This window comes from Felis catus, chromosome C1 (genome assembly GCF_018350175.1).
Source record: "Felis catus isolate Fca126 chromosome C1, F.catus_Fca126_mat1.0, whole genome shotgun sequence".
NCBI lineage: Eukaryota > Metazoa > Chordata > Mammalia > Carnivora > Felidae > Felis > Felis catus.
The window spans coordinates 202140007-202151114 of NC_058375.1; the positions used below are offsets into that span (position 1 = coordinate 202140007).

The 11108-nt window shown below is 47.6% G+C and overlaps 1 protein-coding gene across 7 annotated transcripts in view; it reads left to right on the forward strand.

Moving 5' to 3' along the window:
- Nucleotides 1-10834, forward strand: part of CXCR2 (C-X-C motif chemokine receptor 2) — a 15628-nt gene extending 4794 nt beyond the window's left edge. For 2 of the 7 annotated variants that reach the window (XM_045034463.1, XM_045034464.1), the window contains 3 exons: nucleotides 942-1024; nucleotides 4149-4220; nucleotides 8332-10834. In XM_045034463.1, the coding sequence (XP_044890398.1) occupies nucleotides 8357-9427 (1071 nt within the window). In that variant the 5' untranslated portion in view covers nucleotides 942-1024; nucleotides 4149-4220; nucleotides 8332-8356 and the 3' untranslated portion in view covers nucleotides 9428-10834. The other 5 variants (XM_045034466.1, XM_045034465.1, XM_019838659.3 and 2 more) reach the window with 5 other exon arrangements.
- The last annotated feature ends 274 nt before the right edge of the window (nucleotides 10835-11108 follow it).

Consider the following 11108-nt stretch of genomic DNA (forward strand, 5'->3'; position numbering starts at 1 on the left):
TGGTACATCTAGTTAACTATCACTTGTTTTAGGGAAGGAAGGAAGGAAAACATGCTTGTATATGCATGGGCAAAAGTCTGGAAAGATGGACACAAGGTATATGTGAATCTAAGGACGGAAAGAGTCCTTCCTGTTTGACTTCAGATGCTTCTGTGGTGCCTCTATTCTTTACCATAGTCCTGCTTTGTTTTTCCAATATTAAAGTGGCTTGATTTCAGAAAAGGGCTTATTGGAGGCCGTGGCCTGAGGTCATTGGTAATGTTGGCAAGAGCTGCGTCAGCAGAGCGGTGGGAAGGGAGCTAGCTACAGCGGGCTGAGCGGTGAACAAGAGGTGGCGAGGTGAAGACAGTCCCCGCTTTCTCCAGAAGTCTGCCTGCGAGGAGGGCACTAGGGGAGTGGTAGCCGGAGGGGTCCTCCGACAGAGGGAGGGTGAGCTCAGGGAAAGGGATGGGAGGTGGGGCAGAGAGGCCGGGAGGCAGGACCCTCGAGGATGTGAGAGGCAGTGTGTTCCACAGACAGTGCAGGAATTTACCAGAAAGAGAAGGAGGGACACTTCTCACGCTGACTCTACAAGGAAGGAAGAAGGTGTGCAACAAGGGCACGCAAGCCTGTTCACGGGGACCGGGGTCGCCCGCATCTTCCTTGTAAAGAAGGAGGTGCAGTTTCCGCACGCTCGGCGACAGAGGTAGACTAGGCATACTTCCACCTTCAGACTGGCAGGCTCCTCCAGCAGCCATTAGACTTTCAGGTAGGCATGAAAATCCCCAGCGCTCATCACAGAATCTCCAGGCGGATCCTGGGCCTGGAGTCAGAGTCTCCAGACAGACCTCATTCCTCCGAGGGAACTCTTCCCCTGGCGGGCCTCCTGGAATTCACCCTGGGCAACTCCAGGTTCGAGGTTTCCCCATAAAGTCCACTTCGCTCTTTTTCCTGTCCGACAGCCCTGACTGCTTCCAGCCCTGAGTCACAGAGGAGGTACCAGTGACCACTCCAATCACAACAGCAGCTGTAGCGGCGACAGCAGGTAAGTGAGTGTTCGGGCTGAGGGCCACCGGGGGCATTTTTCTGATGGACGTGACTTTGAAACTTCAGTCTCCTCCACGGAGCCCCCGAGAACCGGGATGATGAGTTTTCGAGCTAAAGCTAACAAAATCTTCACCCGGACAGCATATGGTACAAAAGAACTTACTGCAAGTGTGAGAGACTCTGTATCTGCACCGTCCAACGTGATAGCCACGCGTGGCTCTTGAACCCTTGAAAGATGGCTGCTATGACTGAGGAACTAAATGTTTTGTTTCACTTTAACTCATGTTAAGTAGCTCCATGTGTCTAGTGGCTATCGTACTGGACAATGCAGATCTAGAACAATCGCCTCATTTTCCAACGGGCCACGTCAAGGCCCAGAGAGAATTGACTTGTCTCAGTTCACCCTGACCATCAGCAGCAGAACCAGCCTGTTCTTTATTCACGCCAACATCCATATGCAGATGGTGGGTTCAGGGGAAATGAAATCAACCCGGTGGACGTCAAGAAGCTGGCAGGTGGGAAAATGTCAAATCTGGGCTCCCCCTACGGGGCGCCTGGGTGGCTCAGTCGGTTAAGCGTCCGACTTCAGCTCAGGTCATGATGTCACGGTCCGTGAGTTCGAGCCCTGCGTTGGGCTCTGTGCTGCCAGCTCAGAGCCTGGAGCCTGCTTCAGATTCTGTGTCTCCCTCTCTCTCTGACCCTCCCCTGTTCATGCTTTGTCTCTCTCTGTCTCAAAAATAAATAAACATTAAAAAAAATTTTTTTTAAATCTGGGCTCCCCTTTCGACACCTTTTCATTTAGTTGTCTGGGACAGAGAGGTACCTAACAGAGCTCAGAAACCTGAGGCTAGCATCCGGCCCCTTGTTAACAGTGGAAAGAATACAGGATTTAAGGTCCGGTAAAAAACATTGCTTAAAAATTGTTTAAGGGGCACCTGGGTGGCTCAGTCAGATGAGCGTCCAACTTCAGCTCAGGTCATCATCTCGCAGTTCGTGAGTCCAAGCCCCACATCGGGCTCACTGCTGTCAGCCTGTCAGCACAGAGCCCACTTCAGATCCTCTGTCCCCCTCTCTCTGTCCTTCCCCACTTGCACTCTCCCAAAAATAAATAAATTTCTTAAAAAAATTGTTTAAAACCCAGTTCCCTGCGTCACTCTGACGAAGTTGCTTAACTCCCAGAGTCCAGTTTCCTCATTCACCAAATGTGTACTTCATGGGTTTGTTGAGAGGATTAAATGTACAGATTCTTTTTTTTTTTTTTTTAAGATTTTATGTTTAAGTACTCTTCACACCCAACATGGGGTTCAAACTCACAACCCTGAGATCAAGAGTTGTTTACTCCACTGTCTGAGCCAGCCAGGCGCCCCTAAAATGCAAATTCTGGAAAGCACTTTTCCCAGGAGCTGGACCCTGGTAGGCACTCAACATTATAGCTAATGTGACTATTGTTATCCAGGTCAGAGAAAGTGAAGATGTACATCAGAGTCAGCCTGGAAAGCCTACCCACTGCTTTTCCTTGCTTGGGGGTATAGTGGAGAGACGTCATCGTATAGTTGATACACTATTTCAGTAATAAAGATCACAATGATAGGTGCGCCTGGGTGGCTCACTCGGTTAAGCGTCCGACTTCGGCTCAGGTCATGATCTCACAGTCTGTGAGTTCGAGCCCCGCTTTGTGCTCTGTGCTGACAGCTCAGAGCTTGGAGCCTGCTTTGGATTCTGTGTCTCCCTCTCTCTCTGCCCCTCCCTTGCTCACGCTCTGTCTCTCTCTCTCTCTCTCAAAAATAAATAAACATGAAAAAAAAATTTTTTTAAAGATCACGAGGACAGAGGCTAACATCACGCTTTCTGTACGTCTTAAGAATTTTACGGGTAATTCTTCAGTCAATCCTCAGGACAACCTGACGAATTAGATGCTATCGTTGGTCTCATCTTACAGATGAGTAAACTGCGACTTGGAAAGGAAAAGTCACTTGCCTAGAGCTGCTCGGCTAGCAGAATCCTTATCCTGCTTTCACGTTCCTCCCTCCGTGTATAACGAGCTTCTGTCTGGTTTTGGCATCACCCGGTCAGGAGTCACTGCGTTCTTCTCCGGCATGGGAAAGGGAAGGGTGACGAAGAATGTGTGCTAAACAGTTGGACTCAGAGGTTCTTTTGTAGGGGCAGGCAGCCTGGGTGAGTCTGCTGCAGGCTTTGAGAATATTCTGCAGGGACACACGGACTAACAGGCTAGGGTAAGGCGTAGTGGAGGGGATGGAGGTATCGTTTGCTGGGGCGGGGGCTTGGGAGGGAGCCGTGAATTCGTGTTCACTGCTCTGCCCGTGTTCATCCTTTCCATAGTAATCGATAGCCGATGTGACAAAACCTATTCCTAGTGCCACCCAACACTGCTTTCAAAACTGTTTGGACTTGGATACGCTGTTAATTTTTCCCCGAAAGGCTTTCTTTCCAAATCCGATGGTCTTGGCTCCAAAGACGGTAGCTACGGCAGAGCCAATCCCAAGTGTACAAGCCGAGAAAGAATCGCAATGCCCTTAGAGGAGCCCCTGGTCAGGGCAGATGGTTGGGCAGGGAGGTGAAAGACAAGAGAGTGGGCCCCCCCCCCCTTGGGGGTGGGAGTTCTCACAGGGATGTGACATGGAGAAGGAACCTGTGAGGCTTTAAGGGTTCCTGGGGTGAATGGGATGGGACAGGAGGCAGGAGGAAACGATCTCTGTCGTCTTCATGAGTCACTGTCCTTTGAGATGTGAAAGAGGTTCATGAGCCGGGAGCTGCCCGAGGCAGCTGGAGTGTGGAGAGAGTCAGACAAGGCAGCTGAAAGAACCAGGGGCTGCTGAGACCAGGGCAAAGGTGAGATAAACCCGTGCTGTCCTGGGCAAACCGCTGCCTTTGTGTGGGCCTCAATTGCCTCATCTGTGAAATGGAAAAGATTGTCTAGAAAACACCATATGTCCCTTACCAATACGGGACTCTCCCGGTCCAGAAAATTACTTGTGATCCAAGAGCTGACCTGGGAATTAATTATTCAAGTTATCAAAAGTATCCAGCACCCTGAGGACTCCACCCTAGAATTGAGCAATCTAAATGCTCCACTCACTTCCTCCACTGTGTTCTCACCACAGCCGCCCTGTCAGTCAGGCACATCTGCCCTCCTGGACGCATCGCATTGTACAGGTGAAAGTCCCAGACTCCTGGTAAGTCTTGCAACACCTACCCTCTCACCTTCCAGAATGTTTCTATTCTCTATTCTTCTTAACACCCAGCCTCTGTTTATCCCAGACACCTCTCCCCACCCTGGGTGGGCTTTATCCATTTTTAGGCCTCCCTGCCCCCAAAGGGAGAGCTTCTGCCCTTCATCCCTACACCTCTCTCCAACAACCACTTAGGGCAACTCTCTTCACACCCCCTTCCCTTCCTAACTCAGTGAGCTCTCCTGCTTTGGCTAGGATTGGGTCTGAGGAAGGGACAGACATTGCTGAGTTCCACCCCCCACCCCGTCCACTATATTAAATGCAAATATGTGTGGATTACATTTATAGAGAGAAAAAATGCTAAAGTTGTATTGAGATGATTGAATTTTCCATTGCTGTTGAAAAGATTGCCTTCAATGTTTGGGATCTTATAAATGTCTCCGTTTTATAGCATTTTCATAAAATAAATTGGACTCATCTCATCTTTGGAGTTTCTTTTTTTTTTTTTTTTATTTGACGTTTATTTATTTTTGAGACATAGAGAGACAGAGCATGAACGGGGGAGGGTCAGAGAGAGAGGGAGACACAGAATCTGAAACAGGCTCCAGGCTCTGAGCTGTCAGCACAGAGCCCGATGCGGGGCTCGAACTCACGGAGTGTGAGATCATGACCTGAGCCGAAGTCGGTCGCCCAACCGACTGAGCCACCCAGGCGCCCCTCATCTGTGGAGTTTCTGAACGGCCATGAGTCATCAAGGGTATGGCCATCTCACTCAATGAGGGAGTCTCCTGCTTGTTCACCGAGAACAGGACTGGGTGGTCAGTAGCAGCTAGCCAGTTCAAAGGCGTTTGGTTTCTCATTCCTGCAAGGGCTGTAGATTTCATTCTGGGTCTACAGAATAGCTAAGAAAGCACTGCACAAAACAGCAAATGATGGGAGCCAACCGTATACAGTCTGACTTCATGAGATCTTGAGAACTTAGCTTAGAAGTATATTTAATATATGAGGTATGTTTTTTTTTTTCATGAAGCAGGTCTGTAGACTGTAAGTAGCATGTGGAGATGTCCACACCTACTTGGAATCGTGGCTGCAGCACTTGTAGGCTCTGTGACCCTGGGCTGGTTTTTGTGCCTCTCTGGGCCTCTCTTCTCATCTGTAAACAGGGGCTAATCATATCTATTTGTAACCATCAAGGGAGATCACGTACCTATGAGGCACAAAGCAGATCTCAGATATGTTAACTCCCTTCCCTTAGTTTCTCCCTTTAACTGTCAAAACATCCTCCCTAGAGATTGGTAAATTGAAAACCCAACAGGCAACAACAAACCTCGTCCCCCCCCCACCCCATCTCCCAGTGGCTGGGGGTCATTGCCCTGGCCTGGTTCTCTTTCCCGAGTTCTCTACCTTCTATCCTGATTTGCGGGGTCTCCCTCTGGACCCTCCAACTGACACTTTGTGGAAGTACAGCTGAGCCCTGGATTATCCAGAATGAGGGCATATCTGTGAAATATACTTGACTGCTGCCTGTCCTGTCCTGATAGGGAAGTTTCTGTGGCCACCGTAGCCCTGTCTTCTCACAGCCAATGCTCATAACTGGGGGGAGGAAGGGGTCTCCTCTGTGGGCACAAGTTCTGCATCCACTTTCAAAAATGGGCCTTCTCTTAGGTCACTTGTTTCCCTTGAGAGCACCTTTGATCATCAGTTCCCAGAGGCGACCTACCCTTGACCTTGTGACTTCCTTGGATGTGACCCCGGGATAAACATGCTCTTGACTATGGGACTGCGAAGCCAATGACTTGCAGGTCTTGCCAACAACCATGGCTGAGCCAGCTGTACCATCTGCCTATCCCACAACCACCTTCTCCTCCTGGCCAGACAGGGCACCACCACCAGCACAGACTGATCGAATCTGCTCTGTGCGTGGTCTCCATGGGCTAAGAGGCTAACTTAACTGACCTCCATCATCTAGGCAAAAAAGTAATAACCTCTCAGGAAAGTGAAGGCTAAGAATTCTGTCACTCTAGGGGAAAAGGCATTACCTTTCTGGTGTCTCTTATCCCTACCCAGCTTTCTTCTTTACTATGTGTGATTGACAATAACAGACTTTCTTCCGTTAAAGAGAAAAGCTCCCTGGGAGTTTTGTTGTTGATGCTATTGTTTTACTATTTGTATTTGCTTTTCAACGTATTTGCCCTTTGGTTATTTTTTTTCTGGTTGAGATATAATTCACACACTGTCAAAGTCACCCACTTCCAATGTACAACCCGTGGTTCTTAATATATGCACAGTTATACAATCATCACCACTGTCTGATTCCTGAACACTTTCATCACCTTGAAAAAAGAGCCCGTACTCATTAATATTCCCCTCCCTCCAGCCCCTGGCAACCACAGATCTGCTTTCTGTCTTTACTGATTTGCCTATTCCTTCATACATGGACTCATCCAGTATGAAGCCTTTTATGTCTGGCTTTTTTCACTTGGAATAATGTTTTCAAGATTCACTCACGTTGTAGCATAGATCAGTACTTCATTTCTTTTTGTGGTTGAATAATATTGCCTTGTTTGTATAGACCACAATTTGTTTATCCTTTAATTGGATGATGGACATTTGGATTGTTTCCACTTTTTGGCTATTATGCTGCTATGAACATCTGTGTACAACTTTTTGTGTGGACATATGTTTTCAATTCCCTTGGGTACATGTCTAAAAGTAAAATTGCTGGGTCATTGGTAACTGTGTTTAACTTTTTGAACAACTTCCAGACTGTTTTCCAAGGTACCTGCACCATGTTACATTCCCACTTACAATGTATGAGGGGTCCAATTTCTCCACATCCTTGTCAATATCATTGCTGTCCATCTTGTTTTATTATGATGATCCTAGTTAGTATTGAAGTAATTCCAGAACCATTTACTTTATGTTTTTTCTCTTTGACACTGGTTCCATTTTGAGGTGGGTCACAGACTTGCATATGGTCACAGGATGGTCATACCTCGGTATAAAGAAATGGCACAATGGTGACATATTTTGTGGTTCAAAAGCAACTAATTTGGTAGCTAGTCTATTTTAATTTACTTCCTGTTTGAAAACTGGGTTCATATTTCAGAGTGACTGCAGCTTCCTCCAGAAGCAGGCTTTGGGCTATCCCCGTAACAAGGGCAGAGCCAAGAGAAGTGGGTTTACCTGGAGAGAGTCTGGGGGTGCTGGGGAGTCAATGATGGATGAAGGCACTCCCTAGCAGGACAGAGAGTATCCCCACCAGAACTGGAAAGCCACCAAAACAAGGATAGTGTGTCTCCACCTGTCTTCTCTGCTTCCTGCTGCCTCTGCTCCTCATGCTGGGAGCACGCTGGCTTTCTCTGCTCACCTCTGCATGACACAATATGGCTCCTTAGAGCTCCCAAGACACTCTGTTTCATTGCCACCCACTTGGAGAATCAATCAGCCACCTGCTTAGGATTTTTAATATATTTTTTTCGAAACTACACAAATACTCCCACTGCAGGTCTCCTGCATTCTGAAAGGAAAATACTGGGCTGTACTGAGTAAACTCTCCTTCTTCTAGCTCAAGTATCCTGCAACTGTATGCTGTTACCGCTAAATCTGTTTCCCCGCACACTTCTTTTAAATAACTTTCAAAAAGTTGGACAAAGGGCTTCCTCCCTCAGCTTTATAGTCAAACCTTGATCTTTTTCTAGTGGTCAAACCCAACTGGATTGCCTGCTTCATCCCCCAGATCAAGAACTAAATGGTACCTCATGTTTCTGACATTAAATTCAGCCTCAACAGCCAGACATGCTCACCACTGAAGAATCCAAGATATGCTCTATAGGGATTATTTGAAGGGAAGTTTCAACAATGTTTTGGGTGATGGTGGTGCCGTGGAAAGTGCTCAGAACCTCTCTGGCTTTGAAGGGAACTACATTCTTCATGCAATGTACCACTTATCACTAAGTAAATGAGTCTCAAAACCCTAGAGCCACTATTTCCTAACATGAAACTTGCTTGCATGTAATATACAAGCCAAAGCAAAGAGTCAGAGGTTTATGGGCAAACAGGCTAGAGTCTGGGGAGATGTTCCTGTGCAGTAACTCTCACCTCTCTTCTCTAGGACAGGATTTAAGTTTGCCTCAAATATGGAAGTAGACTGGGATGATTACAGCTTGGAAGATTTCTTCGACATGGAAAATTATAGTTACAACACTGACCTGCCCACTATTCTGTCAGACTCTGCCCCATGCAGGCCAGAATCTCTGGAAATCAATCAGTATGCCATGGTGGTCATCTATGCCCTGGTCTTCGTGCTCAGCCTACTGGGAAACTCCTTAGTGATACTGGTTGTCTTATATAGTCGGGTGAGTCGTTCTGTCACTGATGTCTACCTGCTGAATCTGGCCATAGCCGACTTGCTCTTTGCCCTGACCTTGCCTATCTGGGCTGCCTCCAAGGCAAAGGGCTGGATCTTTGGCACAGCCCTTTGCAAGGTGGTCTCGCTCCTGAAAGAAATCAACTTCTACAGCAGCATCCTGCTGCTGGCCTGCATCAGCGTGGACCGCTATTTGGCCATTGTCCATGCCACACGCACACTGACTCAGAAGCGGCACTGGGTCAAGTTCATATGCTTAGGCATCTGGGCCCTGTCCCTGATCCTGTCCCTGCCCATCTTCATCTTCCGCAGGGCCATCTATCCCCCCTATTCCAGCCCAGTCTGCTATGAGGACATGGGTGCCAATACTACAAAATGGCGGATGGTGATGCGGGTCCTGCCCCAGACCTTTGGCTTCCTCCTGCCCTTGATGGTCATGCTATTTTGCTATGGACTCACCCTGCGCACGCTGTTTGAGGCCCACATGGGGCAGAAACACCGGGCCATGAGGGTCATCTTTGCTGTCGTGCTCATCTTCCTGCTCTGCTGGCTGCCCTACAACCTGGTCCTGATCGCAGACACCCTCATGAGGCTCCGGGCGATCAAAGAGACCTGTGAGCGCCGCAATGACATTGGCCGGGCCCTGGATGCCACCGAGATTCTGGGCTTCTTCCACAGCTGCCTCAATCCCATCATCTACGCCTTCATCGGCCAGAAGTTTCGCCATGGACTCATCAAGATCATGGCCATCCATGGCCTCATCAGCAAGGAGCACTTGTCCAAGGACAGCAGGCCTTCCTTTGTTGGCTCTTCTTCAGGGAACACTTCTACTACCTTCTAGGCCCCTGCCCCTGTTGCAGCCCCTCGGGGCTCCTCCCTTGCCATCAGCACCCCATTCTAAGCCTCACGCCCACTGGCTGTCCACAGTCTCTATGTCAAGGCAGCCCCCGTTGTGGTTACAGGGAGTTACTGGGGTCACGTCCTTATCAGGCCCTCCTTGTATGATTGAGAAAGCCTGCCCTGCTGCCCCTCCCCTTACTGTAGTTGCTATGTCAGCTGCTAGAGCTCAGTCCATCCTACCACTGAGCCCATAGCACCCTGTCCCCTGAGACACTTAAAGACATTTAACAGACATTCTTTTAAGTGACTACAGAAAGTTCCCACCATTGGGAGCCATTAGTGGCAAACAGCATTGGTTGCTGCCCCAACTCTCTCTTTCTTGCCTGTCAGCAAAGTCCACTTCCCTTGAGAGAGGCCAAAAAGGACAGGTACTCCTTTCTAAGACTCCTTTTTGCTAGGAGTGGCCTTATCATTCACTTCTGACTAATAAGATTTAAGGGCATTAGTGTGCTGGTCAACCACTGTCCTGGGGAAAAAAAAGTCCTGATTTGTAGCATTTGCCAAGTTGCCTGGTGTAAATGCTCCCACCGTGGCGATGTCACGGGTGGTGGTGTTTAGCAACCAGCTCACAAAAATCTAGGAAATGTAATGATCTGCTTTCACAAGCAGGTACAAACTGGCTTCAGTGCACCATTGCTTAAGAGGAAGTCTGCTGGGACCGGAGGACTCCTGGGAAGTACTCCTGATTAAACACACACACACACACACACACACACACACACACACCCTTGGTTCTTGCCTTTAAATATGGTTGTAGGATATAATGTGACAAAGTGGCAAAAACTAAGTATGCCCAACATACTTAGGCAGATGGAGTCAAAGTATAAAAAGGACGCGAGAATGAAGAGCCCAGAAAGAAACCTAAGCATAAATGGTCAAATTGTTTTCAACAAGGGCGTTAAGACTCTTCAGAGGGGAAAGGATAGTCTTTCAACAAATGGTGCTGGGAAAACTATTCACGTGCACAAGAATGAACTTGGTCTCTTCTCTTACACTATACACAAAAGTTAACTGAAAATGGATCAAAGACCTCAACATGAGAGTTTCAATGATAAAACTCTTAGTAGAAACATAGGGGAAAAATTTTATAACATTGGATTCGACAATGATTCCTTGGATGTGACACCAAAAGCACACGCAACAAAAGAATAAATAGATAAATTAGATTTCAACAAAGGTAAGACCTTATGTACGTCAAAGGGTACCATCAACATAGTGGAAAGGGAAACCACGGAATGGAAGAAAATATTTGCAAATCGTATATCTTATACAGGTTACTTTCCACGATATAAAAAGAATTCCTACAATTCAACAACAACAGACAATAACAAGTGTTGGCAAGGATATGGAAAAACTGATGGAACCCTCGTGCACTGTTGGTGGGAATGTGAAATGGTGCAGTTGCCGTGAGAAACAGTGCCTCAAAAGATGACACCTAGAATTACTATACGATCTGGCAATTCCATGTCTAAGTGTATACCCAAAAGAACTGAAAGCAGAGACTCCGATATTGGTACACCAGTGTTCATAGCAGCATTATTCACGATAGCCAAGAGGGGAAAACAACCCAAATGTCCTTCAGTGGATGATGGACAAACAAAATGTTGGATATACGTACAATG